Consider the following 25,986-nt stretch of genomic DNA (forward strand, 5'->3'; position numbering starts at 1 on the left):
TGTGTTAATTTGTAAATATAGTAAATCGCTATTTTGTTCTTTGTGGTTTGTTCACTTTTATCATGTTTATTTAATGGGCTAATTATCAAAATAAACAAGTTAAACCTAAATTTTATCAAAATAGACATGGCTAATTTAGCCTACATCTCTTTAATCATTAAGTTTTTAACCAATAAACAAGTAACACGTCAGCGAAGCCGGCTAAGCCTTGGCCGTCACTTTATGGACACGGAATTTTGTGAAAAGTAAACAGAACTCATCTTTAGCCTATAAAAATTTGACACATGTCAAAAGCGACTAAACTTAGCCTACATCTCTGGTTATTTAGCCGCCATCCTTGACTCTTAAATATTTAGTCAGCTCACATTTTGTTTCTCTCTTAGCCGTCATGTTTTAGCCGGCAAAGTTAACTATTTTTACTTACCTAATAAAGCACTTTGCTCGTTTTCATTCTTTTTTACAACTAGGATAGAGTCTATGTAATACACGGGTGGTTAAAAAAATACAACTTTGTTATTAATTCTATAAATATTAATAGTATTAATTGACATCCTAGTTGGCTAATCTAGTGAATGGCATGTTAAAGAATGATTTTTTCTTTTTTAATAATTATTTCCTTATTTAAAAAGTTTAATACAAACATAAAATTATTATTTTGTTTTACAAAAATATATTGTATTAGTTATTAATATTAAGCTTTTATAAGTAATCGATTTTCATATTGATTATTAATAATTATTTGAAAAATAAAGGTTTAAATATATTATATTAGTTAATTAATATTAATGTTTAAGGAATGATATCACTGGGTGAAGAGCAAGCTTAATTAAAAATTAATTTTTTCAATAAAATTTAACTTATTAAAAATATATTATTGCTTACTAAATTACAAGTTTTTTCATTAAAACCTTTAAGAGATCATTTCACTATTTATGTATTCTCATTGTTTATGTTAATTTAACGAACGGGTTTCTTTAACCGGTTAAAGGATCAAACATGGTTCAGATCAAAACAGTCTTTGATTAGAATGAGTTTCGATCTACAGGTTGGTTTAAAAATGTATCCATTTACAACTACTATTGTTTATTTATATATTTAATCAACCCATCATTTATGTTTCATCATCATAAAAATCCACAAAAAAATGTAAACACTAGACTACATGTTTTAGTTTTTTAGGTGGATAAGACAAATTTTTACTCTAGGAACATAAAATGTGAGACTTAAGCACACTGTTAATCAGATGATAAATTGACTTTATATATCCTGATTTAAAAAATATAGATTTCTTTAGTGAACGAGTAATACTTGCACCAAAAAATGAGTTTGTTCAAGAAACTAACAATCGTTTACTATCCATGTTTCCGAGAGATGAAAAATATTACCATTGGTTAAATGGTATCTGTCAAAAATAAAATTATACGTTAAAACAAAGTATTACCTTCCTAATGTTTTAAATGGCTTCAAAATCTATGATTGTCATAGGTTAGTCTCAAAAGCTGATGTTGAAGTGTTACTGCTTAAAATATTAACTAGAAAAGTGACATACGCAATGAAAATAAAGTACATGTGAAAATATAACATGGTAGTCGTGTTATAGAATCTAAAATCATATTTGAAAGCAAAATTGAAACTCACATTTTATTTTGAAAAAAAAAGTTATATACCTTTAGATAGAATGAAATTTTCACCTTATGTATGTTTTATAATAAAGATAAATAAAAACTGATGCCAATCACTCTTGGTTTATTTCTTGGACAACCTATTTTAACTTATAGTCAGTTATGTATTGCATTTTAGAGTTAAAAGCAAAACAAAGTGAAACTATTAATTAGGATATAGAGGGTAAAGTTACAACTAAAATTACATATATTGTATACAAAAAAACATTTAGAGATTTATGAATTTTCAACAATTTTTAATTTCTATATTATGTAATGTGAAATTAGTCTATCATAAACTATATCTTTATATATGTTCAACATATTTTTTGTATTTCACATAACGTTTTTATTTAAAAAAAATTATTTAAATTAACCTTTGTTTCACACGGGTACATAACCTTGTCTTAAATATATATATAAACGAAAGCTCCCTAAATTCTCTAAAGGCCCAGTTTGCTTTATTTTTAAATGAAGACTTCTCATATATTTAACCCGGATTCATGGGTATGGTCTCACAAACCCAGATAGCCCTTAAAAGGGTTATAACATCTCACTGTATTAAAAAATAATCTAATCAAATATTTGATATGAAAATCCTATAAAATATGGATATACTAAAAATTAATATCCATTTTTTAAAATATATTATTTATAATTAATAAACAATTTTATAGTAAAAAAAATAAGCGGATCATAGGTCGCACAAAACCCAGATAACTTTTATACCTGGTATAACATCTCATTTATTTATAAAACTTTTTATCATTAAATCCTAAGTATATTATTAAATTTTTACAACAAATAAAATTAAAATCCAAAACAATATATAGATATTATAAACGAATAATATAAACCAATATATAAGGATGTAAATAAATTACAATACATGCTGCGAGCAAAAAAAAAGGGAGAAAGAAAGAAAAAAAAGGAAAAAGAAAAGAAAAACTATAGAACTAAGAATCTTAATCTTATATATATATATATATATATATATATATATATATATAAAACAAAACCTTTAAAAGCTCTCTGGTTGCTTATTAAATTCTCTCAAGCCACCAGATTGTTTTATTTGTAAATGAAGACTTCTCATGCATTTGACCCGAATTCACGGGCATTGGTCTCACCAAACCCATATAACCTTAAACAGGTTATAACATCTAATTATATTAAAAATTAATCTCACAAAATATTTGATATGAAAATTTATGGGGATATACTAAAAATTAGTATCCAATTTTTTTAAGAAAAAAATATTATTTATATTAAGAAACAATTTTATAGTAAAAAAAATAAGCGGGTCATGGGTCTCACCAAACCCATAGCTTTTAAACGGATTATAGCATTTCATTTATTTGTGAAACTCTTTTTTCATCAAACCCTAAGTATATTATTAACTTTCTTACAACAAATAAATTAAAATCCAAAAAAAAATATTTAATATTAGACACGAGAAAGAAACACAACCCCGTAATATGAGGGGTAAAAACTAGTGTGTATATATATATATAAAAAATAAAATACAATGTGTAAACCATCAATAGAACCTAAATTAGGGATATAAACTTAAAATCAAACATTAATATCGTTCAAATAATAGTATTTGAATATTAAAAATTGACAATGGCCATAACGTTTTTATGGAGGTCCGTCATAAGTTCTTTCTAGACCAAACTTCATATTTCTCTTTACATAGCTCCTAGATTTTGTATAAAAAACATTTATGATGAATTCATGTGATGAAAATAGTAGAATTATTATGTTTAATCAAATCTAAGGGGTTTAAAATAGTAAGAATATATAGAATCAAGTTATTCTATGAAAAGAGACAAAAGATAAGAATGCTGAAAAATATTTATGAGGAAAAAAGTAAAAAAGAACCACCAAAAAAGCAATAACAAAATCATAGTGAAATTAGAAATAATGAAACAGTAATTTGAGAGGGAATTAAAAAAAATTAATAAATAGTAATTAATAGACGTAATATTTAGGAGGGAATAACTAGATGGCAAATATTAAAAAATTAATATAAATAGACAGTTTCAATAAAAACTAGAATTTTGAAGCCCCTTGCGGCGGGACCGTTAAACTGAACTGAAAAACATACGTAAAACTTTGATCCACGCAGTCATGTTGCTATGTGTAGTGCTGTCACTTTTACCCGAAATCCGATCCAAGAAAACCTGAATCCTAAAAACCGTGAGAGATTTGGGTTTGGTTTCATATCTAAACTCAAACCTTTGAAACCAAAGAACCCGACCTGAAAAACCCAAAACCCGAATAACACCCTAGCTACATGTTAACTCATAAAATTTAGATCAAGACGTAAAATATTTTCGTAATCGTATCCGTAATTCAGGTAAGTCACATGAAATTTATTAACCAAAATCTTTTTTATAAATTAATTTTCCCTTAGCTTCTTATAAAAAAAAGGTATTAACTTGCCCTTAGCTTCTTATAAATTAATTATGCTTTAGTAAACCTAAATCTAAAAATAGAAAAGAAGTTGTAATATATATAATCCTCATTTCACCATCTTAAACAAAACCAAGTAACCCACCACCCCTTCCTCAAATATCCATAATTCATTTGCCTGCTTTGCATAGTCCAACCAGTTATGTGGTTGAGGATAGAGGTGCACAAAAAACCTGTACCTGGAATCGGACCCGAAAAAAATACTCGGAACCGGCTTTTTTTATACCCGGGTATTCTATACCCAAACGGAACCGACCCTACCCATAGGGTATGGATAGGGTATGCATTTTTGTAACATCCCAATTTTTTCGTTCGGATAGTAATAATAATAATAAAATATGATAGGATAAGTAGGCTTTTAGATGGACTTAATTATGGACCAAAAGGGAAATATGGGCCTTAGGTCCATGGGCTTAAGGGAGTATAAATACCCCTTAAACCCTAATCCTTTCCATTTTTATCCTAATCTACACACTAGCCTATACCTTAGAAAACACACACAACACCATCTTATAACCCGAACCAAGATCCGAAGGCGAAAACCCGAGCTTGTTGGTGCTGGAACGTTGTGACGGACCAACACAACATCAAAGCTTAACCGTGTTCGTAGTTCGACTCGTTCAAGGTACGTTTATAGTTAGAAATCGTTCGTATAGGTTCGGTTTGATTTAGGAAATCATAGATCGGTGTTAGTTTGTTATAAACGAACCCAAAACAACAAATATTACTGGAATTGATTAGCATTTGATAGGTTAATTGTTAACCTAAAAGAACCCGTAACCTATATGCCTAAATCGCACCCCTTAAACATCGATGTTAGGCCGATTTGATGGTTGGGGTTTGTAGGCGCTGGTCAGACGATTCCGTTGATACCAAAATAGTGATATTTGGTTAAGAAACGAAGGTTTAATTGCAGATCTAAGATCTGTTGACTATTTGCTGTTCTTGACGAATTTGACTTTGACCCTTGAGTCAAAGTCTGGATAAGAACTATGGGTGATTCGTTATGGGTGATTCTTTAGCTAGTTCGTTATGGGAGCTTAGCGAATCAGAGGGTGATTCGTTAGCTAGTTCGTTATGGGAGCTTAGCGAATCAGAGGGTGATTCGTTAGCTAGTTCGTTATGGGAGCTTAGCGAATCAGAGGATGATTCTTTACCCAATTCGTTAAGGGCAAAGTAACGAACTAGGAGTTTAATATAAAGACAGAATGGTCCCTGGACTTAGAAAAGAATTATATAATTACATAACAGCCCTTGGAGTTTGGCAATTTATGAAAGATACCTTTAAAGGTTAATGAGTAACGATTAACTAACTAGGTAATGATTTAATGAAGTAAAACAGCTTAGACGTGTATGACTAATAAAGTAGCAATGAGATGACTAGAGCGGTACTTAATACTGTAATTATTAAACAGTTAGACGCGCACAGCTCGAGAAGGAGTAACCGTTAGCAGAAGAAGTAACCGAGTTCAGGTGAGTTTCTAGCCCCATTTCCTTGTTATGTTTTCGGGGTTGTGTGCATACTCGTTGTGATTAGTTAATACACTTACCTTAAGTGGTAAGTGTATGCTATAGATGTTATACGAGGTAGCTATTATACAATGTTTGTCGGTACGTGAACGATCTTCGGATATTGCACGTATCGCCAAGGATAGTGATTGCCAAGTGGTTATTAGTGTGTATGAATGCTATGATGTGACTTGCTTATTATGTAAATGATATGAAGCGTGTTGTAGACAAGTAGAGTAGAGTGTGTTAGAAGTGGCAAGAGTCTAGTAAGAGTGTTAGTGGCATGACGATAGTACGTGGTAGGGTAAGCCTATACGTGACTACGTCATTAAAGTGGCATAACGTTATACGTTATTAAAGTGGCAAAGTGGCAAAGTGGTAGGTGTAAATAAGAGGCTAAGTGGTTATGTGAGCAGGTTAGATAGTGGACTACGTGTCTTCGGATACGTATATGATGCATGTAGTGGTTGTATGATAAGTTGCTTGATTAACTAGAACTCACTCAGCGTAGCTGACTTTTAGTATGCACGCAGGTGATCAGACCAAAGAACTAGCATGAGGATTGCACATGGCATGGATTGAAAGGCTAGCATCTGAAGATGGAAGAAAAGATGTTTTAAATATAATGTTTTGTGTTATGGTATCAAAGAAAAGATTTAATGTTTTGTAATAAATTATTTAAGTTGACGTTTCCGTGAAAGTTTTAATTAACTCTGATTGTAAGAACTGTGTATATGAGTAAATCCGACGCTAAAGTAGGGCTACCGAGTACGGGGCCTTACAATTTTGAGGTCAATACTAGTATCCGGAACCGTACCCGATTTATACCCGTAAATACCCGGACCCGGTCATACCCTATACCCGATACCCGGTTATACCCGATACCCGGTTTTCTAATACCCAAAATAATACATGAGTTTTTATAGTATATTTTTATGTTTAATTCACAACTTTTATGTTTAAGTTTTTGTAAAATGCATATTACTAAGTAAATAATTTGTAATTAAGTGGAAATATGGTTTTTGTAATATAGTTTAATTATTTTTAAATTACAAAGCAAATTTAAATTTTTAACAAATTAAAAAATGTATAAAAAAATTACAAATTCAAAACCGGGTATTCCCGGTTTCAATACCCGAACCCGATCATACCCTACCCGGGTACATAGGGTTGAGTTTTTCTCCTCAATACCCTACCCGATTTCTCTCAATACCCGATTTTCCAATACCCGATCGTACCCGAACCCGGTTCCATACCCAAACCCGGGTATTAGAAAAAACCCGATTTATGCACCTCTAGTTGAGGATATAGCCACATATAAAAGATAGAAAACATATGTCATGCATTAGACACTTGTAGAATATGCATGAAAAGTACCAACAAAGTTGCATAGTGTTTTACACTCACAAACTATAGGTTGCCATTTAATTAATATATACATATATATATATATAAAAGGGTTAAAATAAAAATAGATAGTTTTGTAGGAAGAGTAGGAAGGGCATCAAATTTTGAGTTAGGAAACTATGGAGCCTAAATCCTTGATTCTAGGAAACTATTTGCTATTTTGAAAACTACCAATCTCAACCACTAGATCCTAGATCTAAGGCCATAGATTTATTCTTACTCTTCATAGAAAACTATTTCTTTTTATTATAACTCACCCCTATATATATATATATATATATAGGGGTGGGATCTAGAGAGAACTCCTTTTAAAGAGAGAACTAGTAAATAATTATTTTTAACTATTTTTAAAAAAATATTTTGTGATTTCTTTTTCTTTACTCCTTCTAATAAGATGATATTTTTTCTAAAAAAAAGTAAAAAAAAAATAAAAACTTGTCGGTGTAGTACTGTAGTGCATATGTGCACTAATGCTTATTGCATATATACAATAGTGTTTTATTGCATATAATACAACATAATTGCATTATCCAATACACACTATTGAATATATGCAAATACGACACTAATAATTGTATGCAAAACACATTATCGCATATATGTAATGCAACACTAATGCACAAATGCACTATATTGATTTTTTTTTAATTTTTGTATATAATATAACACTATTACAAATATACAATACAAACAACTATATATATGCTATTTAATACTATTTAAAATATCAAAATGCACACTATTGCACATATGCATTATAAAAAAAGTCGGTGTATTGCATATATGCATTACTCGTTAATTTTTTTTATTTTTTTTTCACTTTTATATTTTTTTGTGTTGAAGAATAACAACATATAAGAAGGATGAAAGAAAAAAAATTTAAAATATTTTTTTAATTAAATTAAAAATACTTCATTATTAGTTCTCTAGTTCTCTCTATAAAATGGAGTTCTCTCATGATCCTCTCTCTCTCTCTCTCTCTATATATATATATATAATTTAAAATAAATACTAAAAGTTTATATAGGAAAACGTATTAACTTGGCCTTAGCTTCTTATAAATTAATTATGCTTTAAACCTAAAACTAAATATTGAAAAGAAGCTGTAATATATATAATCCCCATTTCACCATCTTAAACAAAACCCAGTAACCCGTAACCTACCATCCCTTCCTCATATATCCATAATTCCCCTGCGTGCTTTGCATGGTACAACCAGTAATGTGGTTGAGAATAAAGCCACATATAAAAGATAAGAAAACTAAGTCCTACATTAGACACTTGTGGAATGTGCATGAAAAGTACCAACAAAGTTGAATAGTGTTTTACACTCACAAACTATAGGTTGCCATTTAATATATATATTATTCAATATAACAAATGTTTGTTACATGCATGTTCTTTTGGGACATATATTAGAAAATCACTAAAACATTAGGTGAAATTTGAGTAATCTAACTGATATAAAAATAAAGTTTGCGAGTGACCTAATTAGAACAAAAAAGAAAAATACGTGACCTAATTAAGACAAGAAAAATATATGCGGGTGACTTAACTTGTACACTAGTGAAAGTTTGTTACTATTTAATAAAGTTTTCCCTTTTCGTATTCTTTGTTTTTTAGGATTGTATGTTCTTCTTATAGCATCAATGTTTTTCGGTTCAATCAAAATTGCGGTTTCCTCTTATTTCAATTGCTTGATTATTAAATTTTAAATATTGTAACTATCTCACCCTTTAATTTATTCAACATAAGCAAGAATTAATGAACTTTTTACACTAAAAAGTCCATAAATTCATTCATTTGGTTTGAAATTCTGAAAAATGCAAATAAATAAAATCAATATACACGAACACCCAACAACTGAGCATGCTTGTTATAACTCGTTAGAAATTTGCTAGGGATTTTCATCTGACTTCAAGTAAAATCGCGCAAGTCGTTGTGAAGCCTTCCTGACCTACACGATGCAAAGAATAATCTATGCTCATATGAAATAATAAAAAAAAATCTAATGCAAGATGTGACATCCAAATTTTTTTTAGTGTACCTGATCGTCCCAGTCAGTTCTCCAAGTCATATACACAAGTGTAATTGTTTGTGTTAGAACACCACCCATCATTCCAAACCATATGCCCTGCCACACAGTACAAACCAGATATCCTAAAAATCAACCATATAACAAGTTTTTATTTGCTAGACATTATTTTAATGTACCTTAACTTGAAGACTCGTTAAATATCCGAGAAAAGCTCCCAATGGAACACCAATCAAGTAAAAGCAAAGAAGGTTAACAACCGCTACAGTTGATTGCAAACCCGCTCCAACCGCCACTCCTAATGACAAAATTATATCTCTATTACAAATTACAACTAATTAACTTTGTAAAAATTTCCAAACGTAGAGGTTTCATGAAATAATTAAAGGTAGATTTTACCGGAGAGTACGGGGTAAATGCTGTTCAACAAAACAGAAAAGGAAAGAAGCAAAGAAAGATCTGATACTGTATCTGCAACTCTATCATCATCCGTGAACACGTATGCGAGTTTTTTACCAAACGCCAAACAAAGAACAAAGAAGGACAACCCGATTGCAATGGAAGTACCCAACAAGACTTGTATAGAAAATCTTACTGCTTTTGCATTCCCTCTCCCTAATTCATTCGCCACTCGAACACTTTATATATGTTCAAGTTACAACCATAGTCATATCAGTCACATATGCATGAATAAGAAAAAGATACTTGGAAGGAATAAAACAAGTAATCGATCAATTTAATCGACCGCGTTAATTTATCTACACATAATAGAATGTTGGTAAAAGGTTGGTATAAACGATTATAATAGAATGGCAGGTAAACAAACACAACCCCATTTTGAATAATAATGGGTTAAAGTATTGGGTTAAAGTATTGAGTACGATGAATGGGTTAAAGTATTGAGTCAAAAAGGTTCGGTTCAGGTTGTATTAGTTTGTTAAGTCCTCCAACAGTTTGTTTTTTATTTTTTTTTTCTTTCTGTTATGGAGTTCTTTACACATTCTAAAATATCAATTAAAGGTATATAATTAATTAATAAAACAATTTATGAGGTTTTAAACATTGTGTTTATCAACTTTCTACCTATTAGCCGAGTTTATTATATTATTATTTGTTCATCTACCATTTATTTTTAAGTTTGTAATTTGAATGTTATGATAGTCGCTAATGTTTGTCATTATGGTAGTTGGTTAACTTTATAGAAAGATCGATTTTCAGATATCCAATAGATAGAAAAATGTTACTAATAAAGCTTGCAGTACTTTTCATATTATTCAATACCCATTTAAACACTTTAAATTTAGATAAGTGTCATAGCAACTATTAGTTACACATTGTTAGTTCTGGCATTGTTGTTATTTGTTAGGGATTAAACAACATAATTTTGGCAAAGCTTACCGAAATGTAACAATTATAAACTTTTCAAGTAACCAGCGATGACTTACCATGCGGCACCCAAGAAACCCATGCTTATCATAAACTCCCATGCGCTTACGTTCAAGCTGCCAAAAGGGTTTAACTTATAAACAAGTTTTTATCTCCTAGTAATAAATCTAATCAAAATGGGATAAATAGTAACACGAGTTGATACCAAATGGAGAAGGCCGATATTGCAACCTCGGCATCTACCATGTATCCAGCAAGTAAGACTAGAATAGCATAGTACCATAACTCCAAGCTACACATTAATAACAATGAATATTTTGTACATGAGTCAAAAAAATAAACATAACCACATTCAAAGTAGTTGAATAATCACAATATATAGTCAGAAAAGATTTGAAGTGTTTATGTGAATCATTTCATAGCATTTCTAAATCTAAAAACATCCAGTTTAACCTAGATACTTACCAGACCATCACACCAGATGATAGTGAGAGCTTTACAACAGGAACAAGATCCTTAAAAGCAGCAACCGTAAATCCTTTCCATGAATGCGGACACCATCCTCCAAAAATGTAAATGAGTTCTCCAATCACAAGAAACCACGAAGACATCGAGAGTGCAATCATGGCCCCTGAGACCCCCATGTTTAGCTTATACACGAATAGCAGTGACAAAGGTATATGGATGGCGAATTGAAAAGCCAAAAGCCATGCAATTATCATGTTCTTTAACTGTGCTTGGAGATACATCTGTATAGTCAAGCTAAAAACAAAGTTATAGACAAATGGAATGAACCATAGTGATATGTATCCGCCACTGTTTGCTATCGATTCTTCCTCACCAACGAGTTTATAGATTTGGGTACCAAAGATGAAGACCGGAAGCAAAACTGTCAAAGTAATAAAGTCAATGATCCACGATCTTTGCAAGTAAATACCCATCATGTGGTGTTGTCCGGCCCCAAATGCTTGTCCACAAAGGGTTTCGGTTGCACTCGACATTCCCAACTGTTGATACATTCGAACAATAAGGTAAATGGTCACTTCTTAATTTCTTAAGGATAAAATTGTAATTGAAAAGTCTATATCGATCTTGATTAGGGTTGTAAACAAGATAAGCCGCTCGTGAGCCGAGATTCGAGATTGGCTCACTAAAAGCTCAAATCAAGCCAATCTTAAATGGCTCGCGAGCATAAACAAGCATGTTATTTATATCATTCTTATTTAGCATATTACACACACACACACACACACACACACATATATGATGAATATCATTACAGAACTCTAAAATAATTTAAGAACTTGAAGGAACTATTGATAACTAACGTTTTTTATAAAACTTTTTGTATATTCATGTTATTTGAGTGTAGATTTATCATTTTTTATATCTATCTTGACGATTACAATTATGAATATTAGTTTTTTACACATATTTAAATTTTTGTTTACACATATGTAAGTTTGTTATTACATAAATTTTACATATATGTAAACTTGTGATTTACATATGTAATGTAAATTTTATTTTAGAAATACGATAAACTACTCTCTAACAATAGTAATATATAAAAAATTTCAAAAAATTAGTTGGTTGTTATGAGTTCTCAAAGTTCTTAAGTTTTTTGGAGTTCTGTAATGAAACTAACCCTATATATATATATATATATATATATTACAAATACTATTAGTGTATATAAAATTATTATAAAGTAACCAAATATATATACACACATTGATTAACTTACAAGAATTCCATTGACAAATCGGACACTAAGTGTTTGAATAAGGGCGTAGCCAGCAAGATCTATGTCACTAATATGTCCAATAAAGGATTGGGTTACAACAATAGTTCCAAATGCGCAAACCCTTGATATGATACCGGGCAATGCAACCATCCATATTTTCTTTGCTTCGGCCCAAATCCGTTGTTTTAGGTTCCCTTCGTCTTCATTTTCATGTCGAAGAAGCTTTGTCTCGATCTCATCATCCATTGATCTAAAAGCAAACAATTTATAAACATATTGGTCATATTGAAGTTCAGTACAAGGAGGTTGATGTTGGGTTATCGGTCAATTTTTCGTATTTGGGTTCTCAAGCTTTGACAAATTGGTTATGTGTTGGGTCAATGTAATCATAATAACAACATAAAACACAAATTTTGATTTAAAGTGTACATACAATGGCCCGATAATCGAATTGATTTAAATAATAATGGTCCAGAGAACAACTGGTTGGTGTTCATAATCCTTGATACTTCGTATAAGTTAAAAAGACCACTTTAGGGTTGTTTAAAAAGTTCATGACTCAATTTGTGAATGAGCTAAGCTCGATCCAAGCAAGCTCGCTTGTTTGTCTCATTTAAGTAGGTCGTTGGGTGAGTTTCTAAAACTTGCTTATTTGTTTGTTTGCTTGCTTGTTGAAAAGCAAAATGTGTTTGGCAAAGCTCCTAAAAAAGTTTCAAATTGAAGCTTTTTTAAATGTTGCTTTTGTTTTTCTAAAATCAAATCAGCAAAAAAACAATTTTAAAAGCTCATCCAAACACCCCTTAAGTCATACTTTATTATTTATAAGTGCAACTTACAAGTAATTTCCATTTATAATAATCCAATGATTCACAAGTTCACTTGAAAGCGGTCTAATATTTTTTTTATACAACCAACACTTCTAATCTTGTAAGGGGAGCTGGCAAATTTCCCCTTTTCTGGACTCAAACTCATGATCTCTTCATGGAGGAAACCTTTAAGCAAGACCCGCATGACCACTCCACCAAAGTGGTGATGGCGAGAGCACCCTAATATAAATTTTGTTTTAATTTTTTACTTAAACAATAAATATAAATTATAAAAGTCACCTTTTACGAGTCAAACTCATTTCAACTCGTTAAAAATATATAAAAAAGTTAATCTATCTTGTTTAAAAGCCCTAACTAAAGCTAGCGTAGCTTCGTTTTAACTCGTTAAGCAACGATGATTGTAGGGCCGCCCGGAGGACATGAAAGCCTCAGTCGCCATCTATGGCCCATTATCAACAGCGGTCCAAATTTTAATCTGATTAATACGAACTAAAACATGACAACGTCATTGTAGGGCAGATGGTCTCCCGCTTTCTTAGCAATGAATAGGTGATGAGTAGAGGTGAACAAATCCGGTTTTTTCAGATACCCTGTTCCGGGTATGGAACCCGGCTCGGGTATGACCAGGTATTGGGAAACTGGGTATTCGTAATTCCCGGATCAAGGCCGGGTCAGGGTATTGTATCTAAAAATCATATCCTATGCATCAGGTTCGAGTCGGGTATAGAATCGGGTATTTTAAAACCGGGTATTTGAATACCCTAGAGCTTTGGGAAAAAAAAAACCTATTTTCGGATTATTTTTTTTAAAGGTATTGAGTGGTTTTTAAGGATTTGCATATTTTTGGTATTTTTTTGGGTATTTTTCATTTATTTTTCTGGTAATTTCGTGTATAGATCATGTATTTGAAAAAACTCTATTTCAAGTATTGGAAAAACCGGTTTCGGGTATGAAACCGGTTCCAGTTTTCGGGTATTAACAGGTACAAGTTGGGTCAGGTTCTAGGTGCGATTTTTGGTACTTAAATGCATTTTCTATCCGTACCCTACGGGGATTCGAATGGTAAAAAACTAGGTATAAAAAAACCAAGTTTCGGGTTTATTTTTTGGGTCAGGCTCCGGTTTCAAGTTTTTTTTTGTACACCTATAGTGATGAGTTCGAGCAAAGTTTATTTGTATAACTAATGACTAAAAAGGCCCCTCAAATCTAGTCCACGTGTAAAAGGCCCAAAGCTATACCATGCTAGTTGAATCTTCTTCACACATTAGGTATATGTTAAAATACTTGGATTAGATACATATTTTTCTTTTAACTTCTGTTTCTTAAGTTTAACAAGTTAGAGAACTCGTGTGTTGCAATGGTTTGAACTTAACTCGCAAAGGAAGTCTAACGCTAACGTCGAAGCCTGAAAGGATTCAATCCCTCTCCTTATAAATGCTTTAAACTGGCGTGTTGCGGCAGGGTTGGGTGCTAACTTGGTCGGTATTGATTCGGTTAGTTACAGTATTATAAAAAAAAGTTTTATGGCCAAACTAAAAGTGCTAAAAGTCTTATGCCAAAAATGTAAATACATGAAAGTTTGCTAAAGTTTATAGGAGCAAATAAATAAATAAATTTTGTGACCAGAGTTAATTACCTAATTAATTTAATATATATATATTTATAAATGGTAGTTGTCTCACAGTTGTCTAATATTCATACAAATAATAATTTTCTATTACATGTTAGTTGTTAAAATATTTATTTCATACTTTTTAAAAAGTAATTGAAAAAGTTATTATAAAGTTTTTTGACTTTTATAATAGATAACGCAAAGACATCGACTTGGTTCAATTACGATGGTTTCACACGGTAGTGCAAAGACGGTGAAGAAGTAGACATTAGGGGCGTGACAACCGCATCCCCTACCGCCATCGGCGATTACGGTCATTTATGTCAACTAGGTTAAACATACATAGTCTATATAAACCCACCGATATACAAATAAGTACATCATACCAGCATCTCTTTAAGTCCTCTTCGCGAAACACGAGTTGTATTGCTAGTTAATATTAAAAAGCAAGTAGGGAAGTTGGAAATTTTCCAACTTTTGACCATCAAAACTTTTCAACTTGCATTTTGTTGGGCCAAAGTTGGAAGTTTCAAACTTTCACAATTGCTTAAATATAGGGAGAATGTCATACAATAGTAATCAAATTTCAAAACTATTCCAATTAGGACACACATGCAACTTTTCCCCAAATCAGGTCATTAAATCTTCAATTCGAGTCTCACCGATTTTTTTGTGCATCGAGAAAGAAATTGAGGATAAGATGTGGGGAGTCGGAATTTGCAATATATGTAATTCATTTATAAAAATAAAAAAAACGTTAATTATATATATTAATAATTTTGTTCGAGAAATTAGTTTTATGTTTAATTTAATTTGTTCTTTAGCTTATTTAAAATATTTTATGTTTTGATTTTATAAAGTTTTATGAAGTAGTTATCAACTTAATCACATTCATAACTCTCATAGCTTATACATGTCTATTATATTTCTGTTTCATTGTTTTGGTACACACAATTAATGAACAATGATGTATAATTTTTAAACTATCATCTCAGGTCGCACAAATGTAGCTATATCATGTATGCAACTTCTTATTTAGCTCGGTCTTTATTTTAATTGGGAATAATAGGATTTTACTTTATTTATTTGCTACTTGATCAAGTTAAAGAGGTTGACAAAATCAATCAATCATAACTAGTAAATCTCACAAATAGCAAAAGATATTGATAGGGAATAGGAGATGTGATGTAGGTAAACCTTACCTATATCATGAGAATAGAGAGATTGTTTCCACATAGAGCCCCGGCTCCAAAGTAAACATACAAACAAAAGATCTATTTTGCAAGTTCATTATTATGGGTAGTTCAAGTGACATAGTAAAAATAAACCCCTATGACATCATAGAACACAAATAACCATAAAACATGCAAATAATCATATGTTAAATCCAACTAAAATATAGGAGAATCTAATCCCATGAGATAAAGGTATTCCACAAGTGTCAACTCTTAAAATTCCTAAACCTTAATCATATGTCTCAATGAACTTCTATCATGGATCATATTCTTAAAGAGGTGCAACTCCAACAAATTTTTCCTTATCCGCTCCTCCCAAATCAATTTAGGTCTACCTGACTTCTCATCCCCTGTAACATCCTAAATTTTATAATATTTAATAAAGAAAGACTTCGTTAAATGATTGAGCGTTTAATGATATTAGTTAATATTAAGCAATAAATGATCATGGACTTGGATTTAATTAAGATGGATTAGGGGTAATGGGCCTTAGGTCCATGGGCCTTGAGGAGTATAAATACCTCCTTAAAACACCTTTAAACCCTAAACCCTCATTATTTCCATCTTATTCTCTAAACACTCCAAACACACACACCACCTCCTACGGCCGAGAGAGAGAGAGAGCGGATTCGAGTCCGAAGATCAAGCCAACCACTATTGGATCTTCGCTATACGAACTAGATACAATATACCAAGCCAACCGCTACCGCATCGATCGCATAAAGGTAAGCCTTTACCTTAAAGTTTATGTTTTTTTGGATCGGTTAGCCTCGAAACTTAGAACGGAGATAGATCGAGTGTAAACAAAATGTAAAGTTATAAACTTGATGTTAAAACGAACCGAACGAACCCAAGAACATAAACGGCTCGTTAAAATGGAACCCTAAGATCTAGTGTTAAACGTTCTAGCTTAAAGGTCCAAACTTTACACTTATCCGAGTCAAGTCTTGTCCGAGGTTGGCTATGGGAATGTTTACGAGGACGGTTAAAAGGTTTATACGTTGAAATATAGCCGATTAGCGGAGTTAAAACCAAACCAGTGGCCGTCACCGGATAACTTCGCTGTAAGCAGGTTCATGGTAGGCAACTTCGCCTGCAAAGCTAAGTTCACTGGATGATAAGTTCGCCTAAGGCTAAGTTCGCCAAACTGTAACTTCGCCTGGTGATAAGTTCGCCCATGATAACTTCGCCTAAGGCTAACTTCGCCAAACTGTAACTTCGCCTGGTGATAAGTTCGCCCATAATAACTTCGCCTAAGGCCAAGTTCGCTAATGCTCAACTTCGCCTGGCATATGTTCACCTAGGATTAACTTCGCCGAACACTAATTTCTCTTATGTTAAGTTCGCTTATTGTTAAGTTCGCTTAATGATAAGTTCGCTGGAGTTAACAAATTAGAAAATAAATTAAAAACCTAATGGAAAATTTGTTAAGACAGTTAATGGAGTTAGCAAATTAGAAAATAAGTTCGACCCCAGCCAGGGGCTCTGCCCCTTGGACCCTGCTAGGGGCTGCCGCCCCTAGACCCCGCTGCCAGAGGCGCTGCCCCCGGACCCCCGTTCGTTGTGGGTTATATAAAGATAGAAATACAACATGAGTAGTAGTAGTTAATTGATACATGTAAATATTATACAGTTAGCCGTGCACAGCTCAAGAAGGGAATGACGATTAACGGAGAACGTAACAGGATTCAGGTGAGTTTCTAGCCCCATTTATGTGTTATGTTTTCGGGGCTGTGTACATACTCAATATGTTTGTTAATACGCTTATCCTAAGAGATAAGTGGATGCCTTATGTGAATAATGTGAAATGTATGAATGATTGCTTGATGGTACGTGAACGATCTTCGGATATTGCACGTACTGTCAGGTTGGAACGCTATGTATAAGGTAAGTATGATATGTATGCTTATGTGTATGAACGTGATAAAGTTAATAAAAGAAGGAAATGATGGTTGTATGGTTGTATGGTTAGGAAAAGGGTACCGAGCCCTAATAATAATTGAGGTATGATGTATGGTTGTATGGTAACGAAGAGGGAATTGAACCCTACTAATATTCTAGAACTAGGGAACCGAACCCTACTAATATTCGAGGAAAGAGGGTACCGAGCCCTAATAATACTCGAGGAAGGAGTGTACCGAGCCCTAATAATACTCGAGGAAGGAGGGTACCGAGCCCTAATAATACTCGAGGAATGTAGGGCGTAATGCTCTTTATAACGTAAGATATGAAAGCAAGTTAGTACAAAAGAAAGTATGAAAGTATGATGGAAAGAATATAAGTTTGTGTTTATTGTTAAATGTATGATTAACTAGAACTCACTCAACGTAGCTGACTTTTAGTATGCAGGCAGGTGAGTAGGATGAGGCAGCTCGCTTGAGAGGACACGTGGCATTGAATAAGAGACTGGCATCGGAAGGCTCAAGGCGTGTTACGTTTTAATTACTTAGTTTTCGAAAGACAAGTTGGTTGTTTAAGACAAGTTTTGAATTGTTATGAAATGTTTTATTAAAGTTTTTATATTCCGCGAATGTTTTTAATTAACTCTGATATTAGAAATGCGTTTATGAGTAAACCCAACACGAAAGTAGGGCTACCGGTAACGGGGCCTTACATCCCCTCTGCATTGAGGGTTTCCACTACTCTAACCGGCGCCGTTACCTGCTTCCTCTTTACATGGCCAAACCATCTCAACCTACTTTCCTTTATGGTTTTTTGAGATACTAGTCACTCATATATTTCCCTAGAAACCTCATTTCTTATTCAGTCCACACTTATGTGTCCGCACATCCACTTCAACATCCTCATCTCTAATGCATCCATCTTGCGTGCATGTACTTTCTTGATGGCCCAACAGTATGTTCCATATAATATAGCCAGTTTCACTACAACCCTACAGAATTTCCCTTTTAATTCAGTTGGGATCCTCCTATCGCACAAAATCCCGATGGTTACTCTTCAGCTACACCAGCCAACCTGACTGTGTTGGACTACATCACGAACATAGTTGCTTGTGGGACCATTTGACCCTCGATGGTGACTTGAGAGTCCCCGTTGTCTCCTGCACCACTGAAATCACAATGGATGTACTCGGTCTTGGAGTAACTAATCCTTAATCCTTTGCCTCTAACGTTGCACACTATTATTCTAACCTCACATTGAGGCTCTACTTAGTCTCCGCGACTAACACGATGTCATTAGCAAAAAGCATACACCATGGAACCGTCTCTTAAATCGACTTTGACTACTCAACAATAATGATCTCAAAATGTTGGCAGCATAAACATGAACATTAAAACTTCTTCTATGTAGAAGCTAAAAAAATAATAATAATATTTGCAAAATAGGTTTTTTACATGTAAAAATAATTTGTTCATATGTAAAACACATCGTTATCTAAGAACATTATCATTCATTTCTCTATCTCAAAATCTAAAATTACACTAGAAATTACTATATTTTTTTATCTTTTTTTCTTTTACTCACGACCGCTTTAAAAAAATAGAGAAAATGACTGTTTGCGTCCCTGTGGTTTCAAGGCGGATGCACAATGAGTCCTTAAAAGAAATTTAAAACTGGCTCAGTCCCTATGGTTTCAAAAATTAACCATTTGAATCCCTGCCAGATCCGAAATTACTAGTTTACCCTTTTTTATGATCCGTATGAGTTCTTGTGTTTACGTAATTGCTCAGTTTTAGTCCATCTTTAAAAATTACCTTCAAATTACATAATTAACCTCCAAACTATAATCAATCAAGCCATAATCAACTAACCAAGCCATAATCAACCAAAAATTATTGAATCAATTTTTTTTAACAAAAATAGAAAAAAAAAACTTAAGAAAAAACGAACTAAACTATTTTTTTTTTAACAAAAATAGACAAACCCGACTTTTTGTAACAGAAATACGAACCTAACTATTTTTAACAGAAATACGAACCGAACTACATATTAATAAAAATAAACGAACCAGACTACTTTTTTAACAAAAATAAACGATCGAAGTACCTTTTTAGCGAAAATAAACGAACAATTTTTTTACTAATTTTTACTAAACTAAATAAACGTAACTACTTCTAAAATAAGCATTCAAATCGCTCTCCCACTCCACCTTAGAACAAGCTACGACGATTCCCTGCCATATACGAAATTACTAGTTTACCCTTTTTTATGATCCGTATGAGTCATTGTGGTTAAGTAATTGCTCAGTTTTAGTCCCTCTTTAAAAATTACCTTCAAATTACATAATTAACCTCCAAACTATAATCAATCAAGCCATAACCAACTAACCAAGCCATAATCAACAAAAAATTATTGAATCAATTTTTTTTAACAAAAATAGAAAAAAAAAACTTAAGAAAAAACGAACTAAACTATTTTTTTTTAACAAAAATAGACAAACCCGACTTTTTTTAACAGAAATACGAACCTAACTATTTTTTAACAGAAATACGAACCGAAATACATATTAATAAAAATAAACGAACCAGACTACTTTTTTAACAAAAATAAACGATCGAAGTACCTTTTTAGCGAAAATAAACGAACAATTTTTTTACTAATTTTTACTAAACTAAATAAACGTAACTACTTCTAAAATAAGCATTCAAATCGCTCTCCCACTCCACCTTAGAACAAGCTACGACGATTCCCTGCCATATCCGAAATTACTAGTTTACCCTTTTTTATGATCCGTATGAGTCCTTGTGGTTAAGTAATTGCTCAGTTTTAGTCCCTCTTTAAAAATTACCTTCAAATTACATAATTAACCTCCAAACTATAATCAATCAAGCCATAATCAACTAACCAAGCCATAATCAACAAAAAATTATTGAATCAATTTTTTTTAACAAAAATAGAAAAAAAAAACTTAAGAAAAAACGAACTAAACTATTTTTTTTTAACAAAATTAGACAAACCCGACTTTTTTTAACAGAAATACGAACCTAACTATTTTTTAACAGAAATACGAACCGAACTACATATTAATAAAAATAAACGAACCAGACTACTTTTTTAACAAAAATAAACGATCGAAGTACCTTTTTAGCGAAAATAAACGAACAATTTTTTTACTAATTTTTACTAAACTAAATAAACGTAACTACTTCTAAAATAAGCATTCAAATCGCTCTCCCACTCCACCTTAGAACAAGCTACGACGATAAGTTCGGTTAGCTTATTTTTGTTTAAAAAAAATTGGTTCATTTATTTTTGGTAAAAAAAAGTAATTCGATATGTTTTTTTATTTTTATTAAAAATAAGTTTGGTTCGCTTTTTTAAAGTAATTCTATGTTTGTTTTTTGTTTAAGAGAATTATTCAGTTCGTTTAGTTTAGTAAAAAAAGAAGTTCGTTTTGTTTATTTGTATTAAAAAAAAGTATTTCGATGATTCTTCTTGTTAAAAAATCAGTTAGTTTATTTTTGTTAAAAAAGTAGTTCGGTTAGTTTATTTTTGTTCAAAAATAAGTTTGATTCATTTTTTTGTTTAGTTAAAATGTAGTTGAATTCGTTTATTTTTGTTAAATCAAATGAACTAAAGCGCTTGTTAAAAAAGTGGCTCAATTTGTTTAGTTTAGTACAAAAAAAAGTTGTTCGATTCGTTTATTTTTGTTAAAAGATAAGTTTGGTTTGTTCATTTTGTTAAAAAAACAAGTTTAGTTCGTTTAATTTTGTTAGAAAGATAGTCTGATTCGTTTATTTTTGTTAAAATAAAAACAATTTTGGGTCGCTTATTTTTGTTAAAAAAGAAGTTTGATTCGTTTATTTTTGTTAAACGAAATGAACTACTTGTTAAAAAAATGATTTGATTCGTTTAGTTTGCTTAAAAAGTTAGTTTGGTCTGTTTATTTTTATTAAAAAGTAGTTCGGTTCGTTAATTTTTGTTGAAAAGATGGTTCGGTTTGTTTATTTTTGTTAAAAAAATTGGTCAAGTTTATATATTTTTGTTAAAAGGTGAAAGAGACTCATAGTGACCAATTATGAAAGTTCAAGTACTCAGAGTGACAATATATATATATATATATATATATATATATATATATATAAGTGAAATGTCAAATCTACCCTTGAAGCTAACACAGTTAAGTAATAGCATGGATTCAAATAGTTTATTTTTGGAACCACAGGGACTCAACCAGTTCAAATTTTCTTTTGGGGACTCATTGTGCTTGCTCTCTAAAACCACAGGGACATAAACAGTAATTTTCTCAAAAAAATATTATAAAATAATGGATGGTGTATGGTAACATTTCAAATATATAGAAAAATCACTACATTAAGATTATAAGTCAATTAGCTGGTGATGGAGTGGTAAGGGAGAAATTTGGTATTCCATTTCACTCAGGTTCGATTCATATCCTCAGCATTTAGTTTTAGAGACACCATGGTGATGATGGAAGACTAGGCGAATAAGTGGTTTTCACTAAGTGGATATTTGAACTGAACGAGTTTTATCTATCCGCACTATCGTGCCTTTAGACGAGTGTTCACGGGCGTTGGCCTTTGCTGAGGGTTTTTCCATGATTAAAAGATGAGTGTATCTTGATTTGGTAAATTTAACCAGTAATTTATTTAGAGAATTCGTTAGCGTTTAAAAAAAATCTTATAAATTAAGTGACCTTATTGAATCAAATAAAAGATTTAGTGACCTAAGGCGTTATTGAAACTTGATTGTTATCGTATAAAGTTGCGTCAATACAAGACAAATTTTGTTTTCCTCCTTATTTTTAATAGACTTGTTAAAACGCAACATGACCATGATACTATGATAGGCCCCATATGTATAAAGTTCACACTTCAACCCACTTCCACTACATCTTCAACTTCACCAACCGAACAAAAATACAAATAACAAGATAACGAAGAAACGTGCACACTATGCTTAAATCAATTATACACTTCACCAACCAAGGTACATACCAATTACCAACGTCACAAATTTAAAAATATATTATATTATACTGTATTACTATATATATATAAAAAAAGAACGGTTTGCTACAGTAACAGGGTATATATTTGTTATTTCGTTTATCTTTTCATGGCTTTCTTTGTGCGTGTTTGTACTTTGTTTGGCTTTGAGCACGCATCGATTTACAGGCGATATCATCTCTAATCTCTTCTCTTCCGAGTGGCGGTGCGAATTATGCCACAGCGGCTTTGCCTGCGTGCCACTGGATGCTTCAACTTCAATTAGAACTCTGATTTTTTTATGTTGTTTTCTTTCTTTCATTGTAGATGTCGGTAGCATCAATTGTTGTTTTGTTGAATTTTTTTTGGTATGCAGATTGATTTCTTTATTTATAAACGGAGGTTTACCGTTTCAGATTGAACCTTTTTTTAAAGATTGAGCCGTGGGTTCATTAAGTGTCAGTAAAATAGAAAAATCAATTTCCAATCGCAGCTGATCATCAGTTGATTCACAATTGAATCGCAGATGCACATCCTCCCATGCAAATTGTTTGATGTGCTTAACTTGAATTTTGTTTTAAATAAAGTTAAAGAGTAAAGAATTGGAAATGTGGATTACTTTTTGTGATTTCAGATACTTGAATGTTATTGGAAATTTTGCAATTTAATGATATGTTGCTTGCCCGTTAGTGATATTAGAGTTGCATGTTTACAAATGAAACTGAAAATGATCATAGAATGTTTGTAGCTGTAGCAACGAAAAGTCAAATGCATTTGTTTGAGCTAAAAGTTGAAGTTGCATGTTTCCAATTTTTTGATTTCTTTCTGTATGCACTCCAAAGTTAATATGCATTTTGTTTGAGTTGTAACTTGCAAATTGTGGGAATTAAAATTCAAAGCTTTCATATAGGTTAATTGGGATTGTTGTTTCTAAGTTATGTGGTTCTTTAACTGAAGTATCTGCAAGATCATTGTTCGGTGGTTTGTATTGTTAAGGTGGAAACACATATCTAAAAGGGTCAATCTATTTGTTCTACATGGCAATATGAATTTTTGTGATTTTTTTTTTTTTGAAATGGGAAATTATGTAAGAGTGAAATGGTTTCTAGAAGAGAGAATCGTTGGTGATTGTTTCTAAGAGAATCGCCATTTGAAATAGCGAATATCAGATAAAATATAAATATTGTTAGTTATTGTTTGGTGAGTTGGACAATTAACAGGTGTTTAGCTATTTGAAATGGCGGATCTGGTACATAGTGTTTGTGTTCCGTCATATCAGATTCTCTAATCCGCCAGTGACAGACGGTTCACCATTCCCAAAGTAGCTTACTCAAATGGCAGATGTCTGTCAAAAGGTATTTTGACATATAGGGGTAAGCTATTTTAGAATTGGTGAACCGCTAGTCAAACTTACGGGTCAAAGAAATTGAAATCAGTCATTTCAAATGACAGAACACAAAAAATACGTACAAAATCCGCCATTCCAAATGGTGGGACACCTGCTAATTGTCCAACTCAACAGAAAAAGACTGACAAGGTCTATATGATATCTGAGATCCGTCATTTCAAATGGGGAACTCCTAATAACCATCACCAACCTGTCTATTTTTCTAAAAACCAATTCACTCTTTATAATTTCCCATTTCAAAAAAATCGAATTTTTGTTCATGATGTTGTGTTTTTTTTAATAACAATACAAGTAAAATTGAAAAATACAATTCTAAGTCGAGAAAGTAAAAATGTTCCATGTTTATTAAAACAACTTTTAAATGTGTTTGTATGGAAAAACTCAGAAAAATTATGTAAAACTGAGTTTTTGACATGTAAAAAAGACTTTTTAATGAACTTTTTATCGGTAAAACTCATGGTTTTTGGGTTCAAGCTCTAATTTTATTTATAATTTCTCAAAATATATATATATATATAGAGAGAGAGAGAGAGAGGAAGAGAGACTTACTGTGTGAGGAAACTACTATTTGGAAAAACAACCCACAAAGCGTAAAGCAGGAAATGGTATGGAGACAGTTGGTGTGGTGGATCAAGAGGCAGCAATTTATAGCGTGATGATTACACCATCTATCCTTGCTACTGTTCGCTGTTGGGCCCCTCTCTCTCTTGATTGTGTTAATTTTTGAATGAGTATTTATAGCGTCATGATGATACCAATCTAACGTCTATACAACGAAAGTGAATTTTGAATGGAAATGAAATGGATTCTTTGAAAAATATATAATGTGTTGGGTTATAAACTTGTTGATGGAATTGGAATTCTTCATCTCATATCCCTTCTCTTTAGGATAGGCAAACGGGCAGTGTAGGGTGGGTTTCGGTTAGAACATGTCAATTAAAATAGGAGTTACTTTGGTTTGCGTCAGAACAGGTTTGGGTCGTAACGAACGTTGCGACAGAACACGTTTTAGATCAGAACAGAATCGGATTCGGATCAGAACGGATTAGGTTCAAAATGGGTTTAGAATTGAAACATGTTTCAATTAGAACAAGTTTCGGGTCAAGACGGGTTCAGGGTCATGACAAGATAAGAGTCGGAAGGAGATTTAGGTTGGGATGAGTTCGTTCTTACCTGAACACGACCCAAACCCACACTAATCCAAAACTTATTATGACCAGAACCCGTTCCGATATGAAACTCGAAACCCATTATGACCTGAAACCCACCCCCTTTTGAAACTTGTCTCCATGAAAGCAAATTGAAGTTCCTTGACTTGTTCCTCAACATCGTTCTCTTCTTCAGCAACCTCAATCGGGAAAAGTTTGCAGTATGTTTGTTAATGCTGAGAGCTGCCATCTGATTATTCCAATAGAATTGTTGAGCTACCAATCCCCCGCTCACCTTCACCTGAATTAGCTACATTTTCTCCTATTGCATTGCTCACTTGAACCAGTGCCCTTTCTCTGTTTCCTTCCTTAGTTGGATTAGTGCATTCACGAGTGAAGTGCCCCGGCTCGTGACAGTTATAGCACCTCATAGTGTCTTTGCTAAATCCCACCTTCTGGTTAGTTGGCACATTCCATTTGTTTTTGCATGTTCTCTTGGTAAATTTCTTCGCACGAAACACTACCATGTCTATTTTCCAAGAGATATCCATTTCTTCTACATCATCATGATGGATTTGATCTAACTCAACAGCTCTAACTGGTTGTACTAGATCTCCGGCAA

The 25,986-nt window shown here is 32.3% G+C and overlaps 1 protein-coding gene across 1 annotated transcript; it reads right to left on the reverse strand.

Annotated features, from left to right (window-relative positions):
• Positions 1–8,803: 8,803 nt before the first annotated feature.
• Positions 8,804–24,829, reverse strand: LOC143623282 (protein DETOXIFICATION 24-like). Its single transcript, XM_077094231.1, has 9 exons — positions 24,766–24,829; positions 12,224–12,473; positions 10,942–11,483; positions 10,682–10,768; positions 10,536–10,592; positions 9,490–9,728; positions 9,270–9,388; positions 9,103–9,189; positions 8,804–9,012 (listed from the first exon to the last, which is right to left on the reverse strand). Exons 2-9 carry the CDS (start codon positions 12,467–12,469, stop codon positions 8,953–8,955), a joined length of 1,437 nt encoding a protein of 478 aa, XP_076950346.1. The 5' UTR covers positions 12,470–12,473; positions 24,766–24,829; the 3' UTR covers positions 8,804–8,952.
• Between the last annotated feature and the right edge of the window lie 1,157 nt (positions 24,830–25,986).

Source organism: Bidens hawaiensis, unplaced genomic scaffold (assembly GCF_021521415.1).
Source record: "Bidens hawaiensis isolate Kalapana, Puna unplaced genomic scaffold, B.hawaiensis_p1.1 tig00003356_1, whole genome shotgun sequence".
Classification (NCBI taxonomy): Eukaryota; Viridiplantae; Streptophyta; class Magnoliopsida; order Asterales; family Asteraceae; genus Bidens; species Bidens hawaiensis.